At 39.3% G+C, this 21,498-nt stretch overlaps 1 protein-coding gene across 1 annotated transcript in view; it reads left to right on the top strand.

The window, feature by feature from the left end:
• Positions 1-21,498, top strand: part of KIF26B (kinesin family member 26B) — a 570,886-nt gene that overhangs the window by 463,656 nt on the left and 85,732 nt on the right. Inside the window, exons 7-8 of the mRNA XM_073628022.1 lie at positions 10,902-10,995; positions 13,052-13,314. Coding sequence (XP_073484123.1) covers positions 10,902-10,995; positions 13,052-13,314 — 357 coding nt within the window. The remainder of the gene's footprint in view (positions 1-10,901; positions 10,996-13,051; positions 13,315-21,498) is intronic.

The raw sequence follows: 21,498 nt of genomic DNA, 5'->3' as shown, positions 1-21,498 counted from the left end.
TGAGCAGAAAAACGCTTGTAAATGCTCAAAAAGCAGCTCTTTACCTCCTAATTTTCTCTCCCTCTCCTCCCTCTAGTGCTTTCTATTGGCTAAACAAAAAACGACTGAAGCTGTAAAACGCTTGTAATACACTTCTGAAACGCTTTAAAAAAAACTTGTAAAAAGTTGAAAAAAAGCTTAAAAAAAACACCCGAAAAATGCCAGTAATCGATAAGCTCAGGTGTGAATGGAGCCTAATGAAATGGGATCAGCCAATTAAAAACTGCAGCTAGTGCTGATGTGCGTCAAGCTCTTTTGCACCCAATGACTGATGATAATAAATCAGTAGCAGTAACCAGACAGGTGTCCCCCATGATCAGTCCCCATACCATTCTAAGTACAAAGGTTTTTTCAAGGTAACAATGATAGCACTTGAACTGTACCATCTTGAACCCACTGGACTTGGATCACTGGAGCAAATTGACAAATTCCAGCTGTTCTATTTTTTTGTAGTTATTAGTTATTTGGTTTGGTTACTTACTATTCATTGTAATTCTTCATCTTTAGATTGTCACACAAATAATGGCCAAAAAACATGTAGCCCTACAAAACTGGAAGCTCCAAAGTACAGCCAATGTTGTTTTTGATAATAACATGGCAAATAAATGCCATTGAGGAGATATAAATTAGCCTTGATGCATATGCTGAATATTCCAAACATTTTTAAACAAAGTGGAGGAAAAACTGGAAGAAGAGAAAATAACTAATGTATTAATAGTAGTTTATCTGTTAGATATAGTGTAATATTTGAGAATCTTTGCCCAAACACAGTGAATTCAGATTGCAATAGTGAATCGGTGAGCTGCAGCTGACTTTTTCATTATTTCTTATTGCTAGATATGATTTACCATCTTCAGATTTTCACACGGTCTATTACCAATTTACAGCTGAAGCCATACAAAGCTGTGATGGAATAGTTGTATTCCTCTGATGATACAGCTCTGTGATGATCACTGTGTTGCACTGTACAACATAGCAAGTTTGCATTTTCAAGCTTATTTGATAACATATTATACATATCATATTTCGCTTTACTTCATCAAAATCCTTAAAACGTTTGTTACCCCAACACTTGTTCCTGATATGTGCCTGCTGCTTGCTACTTGTATGAGTAAGTATCCTGTTCTCTTTGTAATGCTTCATTTGTGTGAAATCCCTGGTGTTCCTGCCAACCCCTCTACTTTCCTATTTAATACTGACCACTCTAAGCAGGTGAACACACCGTTGTCATTTCTCTAGCTGTGCTGGGAACTCTGTATGCCCTCCGCCAATGATCAGACTTTTCCTGATGCACCCCCCCCGTCTCCCCCCCCCGTCTTCCCCTGCACAGTCATTCACTGGAAAGCCCTGTGTGCTGCTGCTTCTCCTCCCTCCAACTCTTATGCAGCTGAGAACAGAGGGAATGTGATGACTTATAAATAAGGGAAAAATTTATTTAGATTTTTTTTTAAACTGAATGTTTTTTTTTTCAAGGTGATTGTTTACAATCACTTTAAAGTGGTTGTAAAGGATTTTTTTTTTTAAAGCGGGGTTCCACCCAAATTTTGAACATTATCTCTATGCATTCTCTTCCTTGCCTAGATGCTGACATGCTGTGTAAAAAAATTTAAATCGCCGTAATTACCTTTTTTTTCTAATCTTCTTAGCACTTCCTGGTTTTCCTCCCATGGGATTAGGTGTGTTTCTAGCCTCTCCCAGACCTCCCACAGTCCCCTGGGAGCTAGTCTCAGGCTTCCCAGCATGCATTGTGCAACAGCATCATCACAACATCTCAGTGAATGCTGGGAGCACAGCATTCACCGCATCCAGGAAATACATGCTTGTGGGCTTCAAATGCCCACAATGAAGATGGAAACCGCCTTCAGTGAATTTTATAAGTTATTCTTTACAACGAAATCGGACACAGGCAGACTTATTACACAGAACATGTGAGTAGATAATCATGAGAAGAAAAGTTTGTGAATAGACTCCAAAAAAAAAAAAAACGATAGATAGGTGGACCCCCGCTTTAAATAACAAACATGTCTATACTTACCTGCTCTGTGCCAGTGGTCTTCACTGTGGCCTGGGGGCCCTGTGCTTGCCTTAATCTGGCCCTTGGGACACTTTTGAACTAACACTAATGGGCACCATTCCTCTCATTGATACCATCATTGGGTCATTATTCCTCCCACTCATACCTACAGTGAGGCACTATTCCTCCCACTAAAACCAATGATAGGGCATTGTTTACTCCCACTGACACCAGGGCATTTTCTACCCCTGCTTGCCACAATCTGCCCCCCCCCCCCCTAAAGCATGAAGAACAGTAAACTGGCCCTTTGTTTAGAAAGTTTGGAGACCCCTGCTCTGTGCAATAGAGTTGCACAAAGCAGCCCCAATCCTCCTCAATGGCCCTCGCTGCTATCAATCTGCCCAATGAGGAGGGAGACAGTGGCGAGAGCCGCTGCTCTTATGCATGTCTCTGGATTGTATAGAATGCATTAAGGTAAAGCAGACCTTGAGGCTTTAGAACCACTTTAAAACTAAGGTCTGACTAGTTGCTTGGTTCTCTGTACTTTTCATATGATTTGTGTACCACCTTTCAAATAGTGGGAAACTTTGTCGCCGCAAGTATTGGTGTGCTTTGATGGCAAAGTGGTTGCAAGACAATAGAGAATTGACAAAGGTATTTTTTACTGAGCAAACCTTCATTTAGGTGGTTTATATTATTGGAAAAAAAATGTATGGAATGCCCTTTGTCATATTGTATTTTTGTCTGGTTGCTGCATGAATAAAATGCATAAATAAAGGTCTCCTAATGACAGGGTGCAACCTACTACCATTTGTTAAATGCTATATACATTCATTCTGCCAACGTGGCACACTGGAGAACTCTGCGCACATACAGCCAGCTGTAATTGAATTTTATCTAAGCCCAAAGTCTAATCCACACAAGCACAAAGTAAATGGAAGTTTTGCCTTCAGTGTTAACATGCATTAACATTTCAGTCCCTATTCACTGTTCAGCTTCCTCTGGCAATAGCATCCTTCCCATGGTGCCAGAGATTGTAACTTATCAACAGCCTTTGGTAAAATAGATTCCAACTCCCATATGAACATACACTCTGGATGTATTGATATTTTTTCCAGGCAGAACAAAGCAAATCTTCCATCATACAATCACTGCATCTTTTTACTTATGGTGACCTTGTGGGAAAAAATAAAAACATTTTTGATTTTCTCGTTTAGGTTACTGATAAACTATAACTAGATTTTTACACGCCAAATATAAGTCTTTTGTTAGCTTGGAAGTAAAATCAGAATCCTTGGTTTACATTCTTCTACATTGATGTATTTTCTGTTCCAAGGCAAATCATCAGTAATTTAATTTAAGATGTACTCACTATGTTATTACATACTTCTTTCTCAGAGTTATGAATTCATTGATTCTTCAAGTAAGGCATGACTCTTTCAAAATTTGAAATTGATCATTTTGTTATCACAAGTTAAAATGTTTATAGAGCACTGAGAAATTGGAAAACACATTTTATTATGAGCTAGGCGGCTTTACCAGAAAACCAGTGAACCCAGCAATAGCAAACTGCAGTTTTGCAGAACATACAGTTGTAAACACATACTTTTCAGTAACCTAAGATTAATTATTTTAAGAACAGTTATGAAGGAAGTATCTCATAATTGTATTTAAAGCTCTCAATGCGTGGTTTAAATTTCAGACAATTCATGCCAAATTAGCCGAAATTTGAGCTGTGGGTTTCCCCATCTGCACTAACCTTTACTTGATAAACATCAACTTAACCCCCCTAGCGATATTCCCAAGTGTGGCTCGGGGTGGATTTTCAATACCAAAAGCGGTATCCTTGAGCCAGAATCGGGATTGCATCGCAGGATCCTTGTAGCGGTTACTTACCTTGTCCCCTGGATCCTGCGATGTCTTCCCACTGTGATCTGCGAGCCGCCGTGTCTCGCTCGATTCACAGTGTCGAGCTCCGTTCCCTGCGAGCATTGCGACGCACGGGGAAGGAATTTGGCGCCAAATTCAAAAAGTAAAACACACAGTACAGATACAGTATACTGTAATCTTACAGATTACAGTACTGTATCAAATAATTACACATCCCCTTTGTCCCTAGTGGTCTGTCCAGTGTCCTGCGTGCAGGTTTATATTATAAAAACTGTTCTTTCTGCCTGGAAACTGGAGATTGTCCATAGCAACCAAAACTGTCCCTTTACATCAAAATTGGCTTTAGACCAGCTAGAAAACAGTGATAATAAATTAGAATCACTTGCAGAATTGAGTGTTAGTGATTTGTGGGGAAATCCGTCACCAAACACTAAAAGTAACGAAAGCGACAATTCTGCAACTGAGCAAATTTCAGTGTTTTTGATTTGATTACATTATTGAATAATTTTTATTATATTATTATTTGTTATAATTATTTATAGTTATTTATTATATTATAATTTTTTATTTCGTTTTTCAGACTGTACCATACCCGGGATGTCTACTAGACTCTTGTTTTGACAGATTTAAGTGAATTATTCCTAAGAATTACAGGCCTATAATATAAAACGCCAAATTTCTGTGCAAAATAATTGTACTGCTTTCAGCACCTAAAATCTGAAATAATCATACCGCCAGGGAGGTTAAAAATCAAAGGAGCCCAGTAGAAAATTGTCATCCAAATAGAGATTGCTTCCAATCAGATATAGTTGCTGTTTGGGCATTCAGAGGGTTGCAGGTACAGACTGTCTGACTATATTAGCCTGCAGGGGAGATTCCTCCACCCATGCTGTTTAGCATTTTTCTTTGACCGAATAGTTGTGCACTGTGAGGAAAGAATGATCTGTTGGGAAACGTTACGAACAGATTTTGTACAGTAGGGGTGTGTACAGTAGGAGTGTGTTTAAGGTCAAACTACATTGCGTCACTTCCCATACTGGCATAAAAAAAAGTGTTTGGAAGTGCGAATCTGGAACCCAAATGGTGGTACACTTGCATATTTACGCGATCGCCGCTTCCATTTATCGATCGATTGATCATTCGGAATTCGCATCGTATCTTTGATTTCTGTTGTTCGGCTGAATGAAAGAAATCTATATATGTATGGCTAGCCTAAAAGTGTTTGAAAAGTGTTTTTGCCGTATGTAATTGCATTGCCCATTCCATCACCTTATCAAATAAGCCCATATAAAATGAAGGCAGAAAATATTGTTTTAAAGTGGAACTGGCACTTAAATAGCAGGCAAAAAACAAGTAAATTATGACACAAAGTAGAGTGGGGGGGACTTATTTATTGGGGGAAAAATTAAAAAGCAACAACGTGTTGGTGGACAGTATCATATAAACACTAAGATTCATGCTGCAGCTGTCCCAAGAAAGGATTGGAAACTTTAGGATCTGTGTATACAAGGAGGAGTGAGAAGCTCCACCATGTAAGTGCAATTAGTCTAAAAACAATTGAAGCGAGAGATAAATAAAAGAGGGCACCCACATTTGGTGAAATTGTAAAAACATGTATCCTGGTGGAAACTATGCAAAGCTCGGCAGGGTTGCGACTGGGTCTCTACGATCAGGCTGTAGGAGCCGCTGGGAGAGGACATCCGTTTGGCTGGGAAGGTGCTGTGAATGGCGGCAGCCGCAAGGTGGGGACAGCAGGAGATTGTGGAGATCAGCTCCTGCTTTAAAGCGGAACTCAACTGTTCCAATATTTAATGCAAACTCACCCATCCATCCATGTATCCCTGCTTTTTTTTGGTTGAAAAAATCACTTGCATTTCTAGCAGTGTTTATCTAGGGTAAGGGAAGATCTGCCCCCCAGCACAGGCATGCAGATTTGCTTAGCTGACAATCTCCTGCTTGCCTCCTCCAAATGAAAGAAAAAAGTGCCCATAAAGACTCCTGGGACATTTGACATAATTTTGGTCTAGACCAGGAAGCAACTAAAGAAATGTAAAAAAAAGTTTGAAACAAGTAAATATAATATACCTTCATACAGTATCTATTTACTAAGGCTAGCAGCATAAGGATTAAAATGATTTAATGTTGATTGAGGGATTAAACAACGATCAGTTTGATTTCTAATGCATCAGAAATATGAGATGTGATTTCAGTTCCTTTCCTGTTCCACCACTTTCAGTTGCCTGCACTCCTCATGGACATAAAGCTAATGGGGTTTATCTACTAAAGGCAAATAAGCTGCACAGTTTGCAAGGAAATTTGATCTTTGTACAGGCATTTTCCCTTAGCTTAGTGAAGGTGGTGAAAGTTTGCTTTTACAAGGAATACCTAATCACGTGCAAGTAAATAAAAACATAATGGAAGTCAGCAGAGCTTCACCTCATTCACTAAGCTTAAGGTATTTTCCTTTGCAGAGTGCAAATTTCCTTGCAAAGTGAATAGCCTATTGCAGGGGTTCTTAACCTAGGGTCCATGGACCCCTAAGAGGTCCATGGATGGGTTTCAGGGTATCCGTGAGGGTCAGATTAAAAATAACATCTACATTCCCTATACAGTCCTCCCCCTTGTCCCAATCGATGTTTTCCCATTAAAAGAAATCAAAGAAAATGCACCCTGCCACTACTTATAGCACTAACCGCTAATCGTCTCTTGACTTGTTGGCCCATGTTTACTATTTAAATTTGTATCGTTGTTCTCTTCACAATCATGTGCCACTACATAGTAGCAAATGCTATTTCTCATTTTCTAGTCATAGTAGTAGTAGTAATGATAGTAGTAGGATTGAGCGGAATTAAAATTGTTTTGTTTAATTTGCACAAGATAATTATATTTAATTTTTGTAATCAGCGGCTATTATTTTTTGCATGACAAGGAATCCGTTTTTTTGTTAAGACTGTTTACTTTATTCAAACTTTCAATTAAAAAAAATATCCACTACATGCAAAGTTATGTTTATGTGAAAATTTCTGGGGAGGGGGTCCCTAGCTTTCAGTAGATTCTTAAAGGGGTCCATGAATCAAAAAAGTTAACAACCACTGGCCTAATTATATTTAGTAAATCAACCCCAATATCTTCTTATTCCTTTATTAAAAGCCCTAAACCTTGAGGAGTGAAATACCTAGACCTAAATCTAAGTGTAGATTTACTAAAACTGGTGCACTCAGAATCAGATGCATGGTAGCCAATCAGCTTCTAACCTCAGCTTGTTCAATTAAACTTTGGCAATAAAACCTGGAAACTGATTGGTTTCTATGCAGAAGTGAGCCTAATTTTGCATTCTCCAGCTTTAGTAAATAAAGCCCAATGTGTGTTCTCAACCCTTTTGCAAATAAATATATACTTTGGTTCGTAAGTACAAAGAATGGATAGATTGATGCTCATAGAAAGGATTTCACATTCCATACAGCATTCAATTCCTTGATTGAATGCATAAGAAATTGAACCATTGGCTCTCTTTTAGAAACCAGGATCATTATCAATAACCTCTCTCACACCTTGACGGCTAGGTTGCGATAGCACCAGTGTTCACTACTCTCAGCCCATAAACGACATGACATTGATGATTACTGATGCCTTATGGGTTGAATTTTCCTGTTATATCAGTTAACCCATGAAAAATGTTTGTTCCACCATACCTCTTATTGATACTCAGTAGGAAACATGTTGTCTATAAACTACAGTACTGTTACAAAAATTGAGTAATAAAGTGTTTACTAGTTACAGTGAAAAATATATTTGATCCCCTGCTGATTTTGTACGTTTGGCCACTGACAAAGAAATGATCAGTTTATCATTTTAATGGTAGGTTTATTTTAACAGTGAGAGACAGGATAACAACAAAAATATCCAGAAAAACGCATTTCAAAAAAGTTATAAAGTGATTTGTATTTTAACCACTTAAGTACCGAAAGGATTTGCCCCCTTAATCACCAGGACATTTAAGCCCCGTACCATTTGGCTGGCCAAAGACCAGAGCACTTTTTGCGATTCAGCACTGCGTCGCTTTAACTGACAATTGCGCTGTCATGCGACGTTGTACCCTAACAAAATTTGTGTCCTTTTTTTCTCACAAATAGAGCTTTCTTTTGATCACCTCTGTGGTTTTTATTTTTTGCGCTATAAACAAAAAAACAGCGACAATTTTGAAAAAAAACAATATTTTTTAATTTTTGCTATAATAAATATCCAAAAAGAAATTTCTTCATCAGTTTAGGCCAATATGTATTCTTCTACATATTTTTGGCAATAAGCATATATTGATTGGTTTGCAGAAAAGTTATAGCATCTACAAAATAGGGGATAGATTTATGGCATTTCCCTAGGGAGGTGTTTCTAACTGTGGGGGCAGTGACTAGAGGAGGAGAGAGATCGCTGTTCCTCATCACTAGGAACAGCATATCTCTCTCTACTCCCCTGTCAGAACAGGGATCTGTCTGTTTACATTGACAGATCCCCATTCTGGATCTCTGAGGAGCGATCACGGGTGTCCGGCGGACATCGCGGCCACGCTCAGCCCCCTATAGCTTCCTAAAGCGGCCGACGTACAATGACGGTGATTCACGCAGCCATGCCAACCCGCCACAGTACAACTGTGGCGGCTGGTCGGCAACCAGTTAATGAGTAAAAATGTATTTGACCCCTTCACAAAACAAGACTTAGTACTTGGTGGCAAAACCCTTGTTGGCAATCACAGAGGACAGACGTTTCTTGTAGTTAGCCACCAGGTTTGCACACATCTCGAGGAATTTTGTCCCACTCCTCTTTGCAGATCCTCTCCAAGTCATTAAGGTTTTGGGGCTGATGTTTGGTAACTCAAACCTTTAGCTCCCTCCACATATTTTCTATGGGATTAAGGTCCGGAGACTGACTAGGGCAATGTAACAATTTCCCAATTTCCTTTTGGGATTAATAAAGTGTTCTGTATTCTGTAATGTGCTTCTTCTTGAGCCACTCCTTTGTGGCCTTGGCCGTGTGTTTTGGGTCATTGTAATGCTGGAATACCCATCCACTACCCATTTTCAATGCCCTGGCTGAGGGAAGGAGGTTCTCACCCAAGATTTTACAGTACATGGCCCCATCCATCGTCTCTTTGATGCGGTGAAGTTGTCCTGTCCCCTTAGCAGAAAAACACCCCCAAAGCATAATGTTTCCACCTCCATGTTTGACGCTGGGGATGGTGTTCCTGGGGTCATAGGCAGCATTCCTCCTCCTCCTCCAAACACGTTAAGTTGAGTTTTTGCCAAAGAGCTCGATTTTGGTCTCATCTGACCACAACACTTTCACCCAGTTCTCCTCTGAATCATTCAGATGTTCATTAGCAAACTTCAGATGGGCCTGTACACGTGCTTTCTTGAGATCATTGACAAGATTCTTCCGTGTAATTCTGAGCTGATTTCTTACCGTTCTCATGATAATTGAAACTCCACAAGGTGAGAATAATCGCACCAACTGTTGTCACCCTCTCACCAAGCTGCTTGGTGATAGTCTTGTAGCCAATTCCAGCCTTGTGTAGATCTACAATCTTGTCCCTGACAGCTCTTTGGTCTTGGCCATGGTGGAGAGATTGGAATTTGATTGATTGCTTCTGTGGACAGGTGTAGTTTTTTTTACAGGTAAAAAGCTGAGATTAGGAGCACTCCCTTTAAGAGAGTGCTCCTAATCTCAGCTCGTTACCTGTATAGAAGACACCTGGGAGCCAGAAATCTTGCTGATTGATAGGGGATCAAATACTTTTTTCACTCATTAAAATGCAAATCAATTTATAACTTTTTTGGAATGTGTTTTTCTGGATATTTTTGTTGTCATTCTGTCTCTCACTGTTAAAATAAACCTACCATTAAAATTATAGACTGATCATTTCTTTGTCAGTGGGCAAACGTACAAAATCAGCAGGGGATCAAATACTTTTTTCCCTCACTGTAAGCTTGCACAAAAAATAAAAATATAGCAAACTACTTTAGACAAATAAAGTGGAACCCCAATCAAAGTTTTGGCTGTGAAAGGATTTGAGCCTCTATTAAGTTCCTGTTGCTAAGTAATATTCTAACATCTGGGATATAAATATCAGTAAAAACCTGACAGTGGTTCTAAACCTTCCCTATCCTATCCAAAAGAGAAAAAAATATATAGCTGAAGCTCCATATTAACTTAGTACATTTTGGTAGTTGGGACAGAATTCAATTAGACAGAGCGAAGTACACAGACTTTTCACTGCTTTTATAGCTAAAAATTCTAATTGTTATGCCATTTCCACAATGATTCTGTGAGCAGTTTTGAACACATTTGCTTATGGAAATTTGAAGTTACATACAGTATATAATAGTGTAATCTTGTTACACAAAATAAGAAAACGCTTAGCAAAGGATCTTTCCAATGCCAAATATTGTTCTTACTGGTTGTCTACTATACTAGTGCCTGTGTCTAGTATTTATAGAGTGAACCCTTATTGAGGTTATGTATGAGATTTCAGAGGGAAATCTACTGTTCACCTAGTGTTAATGTATATGAATAAAACTCAATGTATTCACTACTAATGAAGTCAAGGGTCAGCTTGCTTAACATCCTAAAACCGGATGCATACTGCACGCTTATTAAAAATTGTCCAAAGAAAGACTTTCTGTGTCAAGATAAAGAAAAAACTTGCAAATTGGTCTGAAAACTGAACAGCGTTAAAGTTAAATAATGAGCCACAATGTCAGCACTCCAGAATTTGTGTGGTTGAAGAATAGGGCATTTTAATTCTAACTGCTATGGGAATATATAATGACACATGTAAAGTAATTTGAACATTTTCAATACTCGTGAAAGAGAAGTATGAGATAAAAATGAGAAGTTCTGACATTTTTAGAGTAATATGCAATTCTTCTGCTTACATGTCTTTATTAAACTTGTCCTAATGCAGGCTGAGGTGTGCGCCGGAACAGTGGCTGAAGTCATCCAGTCTGTTGTGAATGGAGCCGATGGATGCGTGTTCTGTTTTGGTCATTCGAAGCTTGGTTAGTGTTGATTAAATTTTATCTTTAAGAATCATTTAAATATGTTCCTTTACAGGTGAGCAATAATCAGTAACAACCATACAATATGTTTGCTTCAGTACAAGTTGAACTAGCAAAGACAAATGTCTAATGCTTTGAAATAAAGGCGTAAGTGAGCTGGATCCAGCAGTTTTAAGATGTACTGTCTCAGACACGCCTATCTTACAGGAGCATTCACTGTCTACATGTATTTCCATAAATGAAAATAGTTCAATTACACATTCTAGATGTATATCATTGAGAGGGCAGGAAGACAACAAAAGAGGGAAGGAAAAAACATGTTTGCATTAGTCTACTATTGAGGTACCCATGAATTACAGATCCATTAATCTAAAAATATGATAATTTTTATTTTTCTACAAAAATACCATTAAAAGACATGTCTAAAACATATAGTAGTTGCAACTTTAAGGAACTGTGAATATAGGCTTGCAGCTTTAAAAAATAAAATCCCCTTCTCCCTTTAGCTTTTTCATGTCTTCTCATTGATAAATGTAGCATAAAGAAGCGAATGGAGGGGGGAAACATTAAATAATTGTTATTCATTAAATAAACATTAAATAACATTTGTTAGTTGTAAAGATTGGTGCTTGTTACTGTTAGGATACCCTACTGCAACGGTTCACTTATGTTTACTTCACTTGAAAAACCTGATTCCAAAATACACCATCTTGCTTTTTTAAGGTTTTATGTGTTTACTGAGTTCCTACAATAACACATTAAACTATAATTGATTAAAAGTCAAATGAATACTTGGATTTTGTGCCGGTGTGAAATCCTGTTTTAAAATGTCTTTTTATTTTTTTATTTTTTTTTATTATATTCTTGTGAAGTTTGTTTTAGCTAGCAAAATGTGTTCATATGCACACAATTTTAATCATATGCAAGCTCAAAGATAAACTCTTAGTATAAAAGAAAAAGTGCCAGTGAAACAAAATGTGTAAAATTACTTATAATTTACTATATATATATATTTATGTATATATATATATATATATATATATATATATATATATATATATATATAATTTGTATTATTATTATATTTATGAAGTTTACAGACTTATGCCTCATCTACAGTCAGACAGGGCTAACTTTTGACTTTTGACTTTTGTAAAAATGTGTTTGTATTTGATTGGTCCCTGGTTGACATGCTTATCCCATGGCTTAACTACATAGTCCCTGAATAGGTGCAGTTAAAGTGTTTGTTAACCTAAAAAAAAATTGGATCCTGTTCCCTTAAAGCATTTTATATAGCACAGTGCTAATGCTATGTAATTTGACCCCCTGTAACACCTGAAATACCTGGTTGATCCTTGTAAGCTGACCACGGTGTATTATGGCTACTGAGCTCTGACACCGTGGTCAGTTTACGTGCCTCCGTCATCTGCAGCTCTCCTGTCTCTCCTGTCCTCCTCTCTGCTAGTTGGCTCCCGTGTCAGGCCCCCCCCCTCCTGCTGCTGAAATAACATTTCATACTTTATATAATCCTCCTTGTCTCCTAAGGATAGGTGCTCCTGTGTCTGTGTTTTATAAAAAAGGACGATTATACCTCATTTCAGGGCGCCGAACAGCGCTCATGTGACCCGGCCTCTCTCCTCCTTCCCTCCCGTCTGTTGTCAGTGGGGGAATCTCGGCCCCGCCCACTGCATCTGTCAGACGGGGAGAGGAGAGATACGGCGGGTCACGTGAGCACCGATAAGTGCTCTGAAATTAGGTATAATTATCATTTTTTAAATAAAACACAGACACAGGAGCACCTATCCTTAGGAGACAAGGAGGATTATATAAAGTCCTTCCAGTAGATTAACAACCACTTTAATGAAGTCAGAAGTCTTAAACGGCATACATGTTCTGGATCAGTGTTCTGGATCAAGTTGTGAAGCCATAGGATAAGATGAAACTCTGCCATCTTTGGGCATTTTAAAAATGGTTTAATTTTCAATAATAAGGTAAGCTGTGTAAACCGATGCTCTCACACTCATATGGTTTTCTGTCTGTACCTGGTTCTTTGAAGGGAAGTCATATACTATGATTGGCAAAGATGATTCCATGCAGAATCTTGGCATCATCCCTTGCGCTATTTCCTGGCTCTTTAAGCTGATTAATGAACGGAAAGAAAAGACTGGAGCTCGGTTCTCAGTCAGAGTATCAGCTGTGGAAGTGTGGGGGAAGGAAGAGAACCTAAGGGACCTGCTGTCAGAAGTGGCTACAGGAAGTCTGCAAGATGGTCAGTCACCAGGGGTCTACCTGTGTGAGGACCCGATATGTGGAATGCAGGTAAGCAGCACCTTCCCTTAATAACATAATTATACCAACTGGATTTCTAGCTGTACACATCATGCATTACCACCTTCACTGCAGGGTGACCATGTATACCTTTCTATGGCTAGAGAAAGGGTTCTGGCAGTAGCAAAGGAAGAGGTTACTTGGGTGGATAAGGAATCTCATTTACAGACATGTCATGGAAACTGGGAGTCAAAAAGTTATGCCTCTTCAGGCTGCATAGTAGTAGTAGTGTCTTGTACTGTGTAAGCCACTGCAGAAAGTTTGGAGTTTACGTGACACTCTTTATTAGCTAACTTAAAGTAGAAGAAAAGGCTACATAGTAAAACAACCTTTAAACATTGCCTGCCCACTTCCCTGCATACATTTTTCTTATTATACTTTATGGACAGGACGATTTTGTTTGTCTCTAAATTAATTCTTGAATTTGAAGATCATACATGCAAGCAGCTAAATATTAAACATATACAGCAATAAATCAATGTGTTGTCTGAAATTCTGTATGCCACAGAATGAATAGGACCTACTTTATGGTGTTGAATTATTCACTCGGGTAATAATGCTGTTGTCTTCAAGTATGAAATTGGAACTGTAAAAGTAGTCTGGCACAAAGAGAATTGTCTCTAATGCAGCACATTGTAAAATATAGCACAGTCCATTTTGATTTGAGTTTTTCTGCTACATTTTCAATTACCTGGGGTTTCCTATCCATTGAGAGATCACCTGTCATGGAAATTAATTATATATTTTTTAATATGTTGAATTATGAATTATAATTGTGTTAAATAATAGTAAGCAATTAAGAGAGTTAGGATCATGCACATCATCCTACAGAGACTTATGGGCAAACCATCCTTGTTTGAACTTGAAAAAGATGTTGCAGAAAGAAATGCTGAGGGCAATAAAAAGAAGACTTAATGCTGGCCACTAACAGAGGAAGCCATTGTGTGAGTTAAAGTTTTACTTAAAATGCAATGGCCTTTTTATTGTAACCAATGTCAAGAGGGTGATGTCTTGTGAACTATAGCAAAACTAGCCTTCATGCATGACATTTTGGCACAGCATTATTATGGTGAAGGAAGGTGGGCTTAGATGTCTGTGACTGCATAAAGTCAACCAAGAAAAAAATAAAGGTCACAGCAGTGTAGATTTCAAAAACAAAGTCTATAAATGTTAAGTAAATACATGATAGATGCTACTGGCATCAGTCTATACCTGAGTAACCAGTCCCTATATTTAAAGGTATCTAAACCTCAAAACTAAAATGTAATATATTGCAGCTTACCAGACCTTGGATATGACGCATTCGTTGTTTGTCAGTTACATAGTTACATAGTTATGCCCTGTACACATGGTCGGATCCGTCGGAAAAAATCCATGAATTTTGTTGTCGGAATGTCCGATCAATGTTCGACCGTGTGTACGGGACATTAGTCAGGTTGAAAAAAGACACAAGCCCATCCAGTCCAACCATTAAAAAAATAAATAAATACTGTACAATCCAATATACCCAATTCTATACCCACAGTTGATCCAGAGGAAGGCAAAAACCCCCAGCAGAGCATGCTCCAATTTGCTACAGCAGGGGAAAAAAATTCCTTCCTGATCCCCCAAGAGGCAATCGGATTTTCCCTGGATCAACTTTACCTATAAATGTTAGTACCCAGTTATATTATGTACATTTAGGAAAGTATCCAGCCTTTGGAAACCGCAGCTTGGCATTGCATGCTATTATTGAGCTTATGATCTACCAAAACCCCCAGATCCTTCTCAACTACGGATTCCCCCAGTTGTACCCCCCCCTAGTATGTATGATGCATGCATATTCTTAGCCCCCAAGTGCATAACTTTACATTTTTCAACATTAAACCTCATCTGCCACATAGACAGCCAATTAGACAGAGAATTGAGGTCAGCTTGTAAATTGGAGACATCCTGTAAGGACGTTATTCCACTGCATAGCTTGGTGTCATCTGCAAAGACAGAAATGTTACTTTTGATCCCAGACCCAATATCATTTATAAAGATATTAAAGGGTCCCAGCACTGAACCTTGGGGTAAACCACTGATAACCCTAGACCATTCAGAGTAAGAATAATTAACCACTACTCTCTGAATTCTGTCTTTTAGCCAGTTTTCTATCCATTTACAAACTGATATTTCCAAGCCTGTAGATTTTACCTTACACATAAGCCGTGTGTGCGGAACTGTGTCGAACAAAATCCAAGTATACCACGTCCACGGCCATCCCTCTGTCCAAGGTTTTACTTACCTCTTCATAAAAAGAAATCAGGTTTGTCTGGCAACTTCTGTCTTTCATGAATCCATGCTGTCTGTTGCTTAAAATGTTTTTTCTAGCAAGAACTCGTCTATGTGGTCTTTTATTAAATGCTCCAGTATCTTCCCGACTATATAAGTTAAACTAACAGGTCTATAGTTACTTGGTAAAGACTTTGATCCCTTTTTAAATATAGGCACCACGCTCGCCCCGCACCAATCCAGTGGTACTAGTCCCGTCATTAACGAGTCCCTAAAAATTAGATACAATGGCTTTGAAATTACAGAGCTCAATTCTTTTAGGATCCGTGGGTGGATGCCATCAGGTCCAGGTGCTTTATCCACCTTTTTTTCTTTCTAAATATTTCTGGACCATGTCACCTTTGAGCCATTGTGGATCATTCGGGGCTGTGTCAATACCACCCCCATTATAGACATGAGCTCTCCCATGCTCTTTTGTATATACAAAGCTGAAAAAAGTATTTAATAAATTAGCCTTCTCCTTGTCCCCAGTCACCCACTCTAGATTATTTTGTAAAGGGCCTACATGCTCAGACCTGACCTTTTTACTATTAATATATTTGAAGAATTTTTGGGGGTTTGTCCTGCTATCTTTTGCAATCTGTCGTTCATTTTGAATTTTTGCATCCTTGATTTCCTTTTTACATATTCTGTTAAATTCTTTGTAAAATTTAAACGACACTAGTGTTCCTTCATTTTTATATTTATTAAAAGCTCTTTTCTTATTGTTTATAGCTTTTCTAACTTTGACCGTGAGCCACATAGGTTTTATTTTTAGCCTTTTAAACTTATTGCCCATGGGAATATACTTTGCAGTGAGGGCCCAAACAGTCTTTTTGAAGAATTCCCATTTCTGTTCTGTGTTTATCGATGCAAATATTCCCTCCCAATCTAAATCCTGGAGAGCAGCCCTCATCCTTGGAAAATTTGCTCTCTTGAAGTTAACCTCCCTGGCGGTATGATTATTTCGGATTTTAGGTGCTGAAAGCGGTACAATTATTTTGCATGGAAATTTGGCGTTTTATATTGTAGGTCTGTAAATCTTAACAATAACACACTTAAATCTGTCCAAACCAGAGTCTAGTAGATATCCCGGGTATGATAAAGTTTGAAACACAAAAACATAAATTATAATATAATAAATAAAAATAACTAATTAAAAAAAAATAGTAATGAAATAAATTTCCCCACAATTCACTATCGCTCAATTCTGCAAGTGTTCTAATTTACTATCGCTGTTTTCTAGCTGGTCTAAAGCCACTTTTGACGTAAAGGGACACTTTTTGGTTGCTATGGACAATCTCCAGTTTCCAGGCAGAAAGAACAGTGTATATCATGTAAAACTGCATGCAGGGCATAGGACAGAGCACTGGGGACAAAAGGGATGTGAAATCATTTCATACAGTACTGTAATCTGTAAGATTACAGTACTGTATGTGTTATGATTTTTACTTTTTTTTTATTTGCCGCCAGGCTCCGCCCCCGTGCGTCGCGCCGCTCGCAGGGAACGGAGCCTGGCACAGAGAGGCTTCGGAGGAGGACGGAGCCCACGGACACTGCGGGTGACATCGCAGGATCCCGGGGACAAGGTAAGTAACGCCGCCCCAGGATCCTGCAATGCGATCCCAAGTGTGGCTCGGGGTTACCGCTAATGGGACTGAATTTTAACCCCGAGCCACACTCGGGAAAACCGCCAGGGAGGCTACGTGTTTTTATCTTGTCTATGTATCTCTTGTTTACGGCTAACATCAAATGAAATCATGTTATGATCACTGCTACCCAGGTGTTCCTTTATCTGAACATTAGTAATAAGCTTGGCATGGTTTGACATTACCAGGTCCAACAGAGCTTCATTCCTAGTTAGGGCCTCAATAAATTGGACCAAAAAATTGTCCTGTACTAGGTTTATACATTTTTGCCCTTTAACTGTCCCAGCAGTGCCATTACTCCAGTTAATTTCTGGGTAGTTAAAATCCCCCATTATTATCACGGTCCCAGCCCTTTCAGCCCTTTCCATCTGTGCAAGGAGCTGAGTCTCCACCTTCTCATTAACATTGGGTGGTCTATAACAAACTCCAATGATTAACTTTGAACTACGCACATCTATATGCAGTTCCACCCATAATGCTTCAGACTCATCACACTCTCCATCAATCAGGTCCTCTTTCACACTTGCTTTGAGATCACTTCTCACATAGAGACAGACCCCACCACCTTTCCTTTTTGCCCTGTCTCTCCGAAAGAGTGCATAGCCAGGAATATTAATAGCCCAGTCATGTGAGGATTGAAGCCAAGTTTCAGCAATACCGATTACATCATAGCTCTCCTCATGCACCAGAGCTTCCAACTCACCTATTTTGCTTGGCAGACTTCTGGCATTGGTGAACAAACACTTTAATGCATTATTACATTTTGCTCTGGTGTTTTTCATATGATTTTTAGTAGTACAAATGGCACTATAGTTTCCAATGGCTGTTTGCAACATGGGAACTTTCTTGTCACCTGCCATAACCCTCCCCCTAATCTATCCCCATTCCACCCTCCAATAATGTCTGACCCCTAACTGACCTGTCTTTCCGATGTAATTCTAGTTCACCCTCCCCCCTCAATCCTAGTTTAAATACTCCTCCAGCCTTCACCATAAACCTCTCCCCCAGCACAACAGACCCCCTTCCATTCAAGTGCAAACCATCTTTAGCATATAGGTTGAACCCCAATGAAAAGTCAGCCCAGTGCTCTAGAAACCCAAATCCCTCCTCCCTACACCAGGTCTTTAGCCATGCATTCAGCTCTCTAATCACCCCCTGCCTTTCCTGTGTTGTGCATGGCTCAGGCAATATTTCAGAGAATATCAACTTGGAGGTCCTTCCCTTCAACTTGCAGCCTAGTTCTTTAAATTGATTCTTAAGGAGCCTCCACCTTCCATGTGTACTGTCATTGGTTCCAATGTGGGCCAAGACAGCTGGGTCATGCCCAGCCCCTCCCAGTAATTTATCCACCCAGTCCACCACATGCTGAACCCTAGCACCAGGGAGACAGCAAACCATTCGGTTGAGGCGATCCTGGCGACAAATTATTCTATCAGTCCTTCTGATTATAGAATCCCCTATTACCACCAACTGTCTAGGCCTACCTGCACACCCCTCACCACCTCTACTAGATGGGCTGCTCTCCCGGCTGTTAGGGGTAGCAGTGACATCTAAGGCTGCCACCTCTGTGTTTGCCACCTCCACATCAGGCTTTTTAACCTGGTAATTCTGCAAATAACACTTTTCATTTCCCTGGGTAGCTACACTCACTCACTCCACTGTGTCTGTGGATTGCTCCATGGGTGTCACTAGTCTGGACTCTAAACAGGTCTGCCTTTGTTCCACTACAGTACATTGAGTATTGGGGAGAGTAGAAGTTTACAGAATAAAGATAACATTCCGTTCAGTTTACAAAAAGTCACAAGAACGTTGCATTTTTGGCAAGATCAACAGGTATTTTTTGTTGAAAATGTTCTTTACCTAAAAAGTGCAAATAAATGCAGCCACCACATCTAAGGACTGATAAGCTGCAATATATTCATTTTTACTCTTGGATTTAGAGATCCTTTAATAAAAAAATGATTGGTTAATTAGAATAATGATTTGGTGATAAAGTTATGTAGGATCATTTTCTTTTCCAAAGGAAAGATTTGGAAGTAAATAGGTAGGAAAGATCTGCTAAAGAAGAATAGAAGGAAAGGAGGAATTGCAAGAAGAAAAATGAAAAGGAAAGATAAAAATAAAATGTGTCTTAAAGAGGTAACAGACTATGAAAATGTTCCAGTGTAAGATGAATATGCATTCCTTTTAGATAGCAGAGATTCTTAAAGTGAATGCAAAGTGCAATTTAACCACTTCAATACAGGGCATTTTTACCCCCTTCCTGCCCAGGCCAATTTTCAGTTTTCAGTGCTGTAACATTTTAAATGACAATTGCTCGGTCATGCAACACTGTACCCAAATGAATTTTTTATAATTTTTTTCCCCACAAATAGAACTTTCTTTTGGTGGTATTTGATCACCTCTGCGGAAGACAAGTTTGAAGGAAACATCCCAAATAAAAAAAAAAAAAAACACATTTTCCTCAGTTTAGGCCGATATCTATTCTTCTACATATTTTTGTTAAAAAAAATCCCAATAAGCGTATATTAATTAGTTTGCGCAAAAGTTATAGCGCCTACAAAATAGGGAAAGATTTATGGCATTTTTATTATTATAATTTTTTTTACTAGTAATGGCAGCGATCTGCGATTTTTATCATGACTGTGACATTGTGGTGGACATATCGGGCACTTTTGACACTATTTTGGGACCATTCACATTTATACAGCGATCAGTGCTATAAAAATGTACTGATTATTGTATAAATGTCACTGGCAGGGAAGGAGTTAATACTAGGGGGTGAACAAGGGGTTACATTTGTTACCTGGGGAGTGATTCTAACTGTAGGGGGAGGGGACTGACTAGGGGAGGAGACCAATCAGTGTTCCTTTATACTAGGAACACAAGATCTGTCTCTCCTCTCCCCTGACAGGACGTGGATCTGTATGTTTACGCACACAGATCCACGGTCCTGCTCTGTAACGAGCATTCATGAGTGCCCGGCGGACATCGCTGCTGCCAGGGCACGTGCATCGGCTCCGCGGTGGTGTGGGGCACGCACGCGTGCACCCCTATACTGCCGGGAAGCCAAGGATGTCATATGACGCCCGCCCAGGATGGGAGATCCTATCTGCAGACGTCAAATGACAATGGGAAGTGGTTAAAGAAAAAATATATATTTTATACTTACCTGCTCTGTGCAATGGTTTTGCACAAAGTACCCCCTATCTTCCTCTTCTAGAGTTACCTGTGGAAATTCCTGGCTCCTCCTCATCTTGGTGTGCCATCATAAGATGTCGCTTCCTATGGTGGCACAACTGCAGGCTCGATCCCAACCATGGACATATAGACATAGATCCCATGGACACAGACAGCGTGGCTCGGCCCCACCCCCTGCTCCTTTGCCACAGGATTTGATTGACAGCAGCAGAAGCCAATGGCTCCTGTTGTTATTAATCTGCCTTTTGAGGAGGGAGAGAGCTAAGAGAGACGCTCAGGCACAGCACTCGATTGAGATTTGGTTCAGGTACAGCTACATTGTTACATAGTCTGGTTGAAAAAAAAACAGACGTCCATCTAGTTTAACCAATAAAAGGGAAAAAAAATGTACAATCCTATATACACAATCCTATACCCACAGTTGATCCAGAGGAAGGCAAAAAAAAAAACAGCAAAGCATGATCTAATTTGCTCCAGCAGGGGAAAAAAAATCTTTTCTGATCCCCCAAGAGGCAATTGGATGTTCCCTGGATCAACTTTACCCATAAATATTAGTATCCAGTTATATTATGTACATTTAGGAAAGAATCCATGTCTTTTGTAAAGCAATCCACTGAGCTGAACAGAATCAGCTCTTGAGGGAGTCTATTGCACATTTAAACAGCTCTTACTGTGAAGAGGTCTTTCAGTATTTGGAGATTAAATCTCTTTTCCTCTAGATGTAAAGTGTGCTCCCTTGTGCTCTGTGATGACCTTAAAGTGAATAACTCAACACCAAGTTCACTATTTGGACCAATTATGTATTTATACAGACATGTTGATCATATCCCCCTCAATCTCCTCTTCTCAAGAGAGGGTAAATTCACTTCCTCTAATCCTTCCTCATAGCTAAACTCCTCCATGCCTCTTATCAGTTTGATTGCTCTTCTCTGCACTTTCTCCAGTTCCCCAATATCATTTTTGAGAACTGTGCCCAAAACTGAACTGCATATTCCAGATGAGGCCTTACTAATGATCTGCACAGGGGCAA

This window comes from Aquarana catesbeiana, linkage group LG04 (assembly GCF_042186555.1).
Source record: "Aquarana catesbeiana isolate 2022-GZ linkage group LG04, ASM4218655v1, whole genome shotgun sequence".
Lineage (NCBI taxonomy): Eukaryota > Metazoa > Chordata > Amphibia > Anura > Ranidae > Aquarana > Aquarana catesbeiana.
This window is presented reverse-complemented; position numbering and strand designations above follow the sequence as displayed.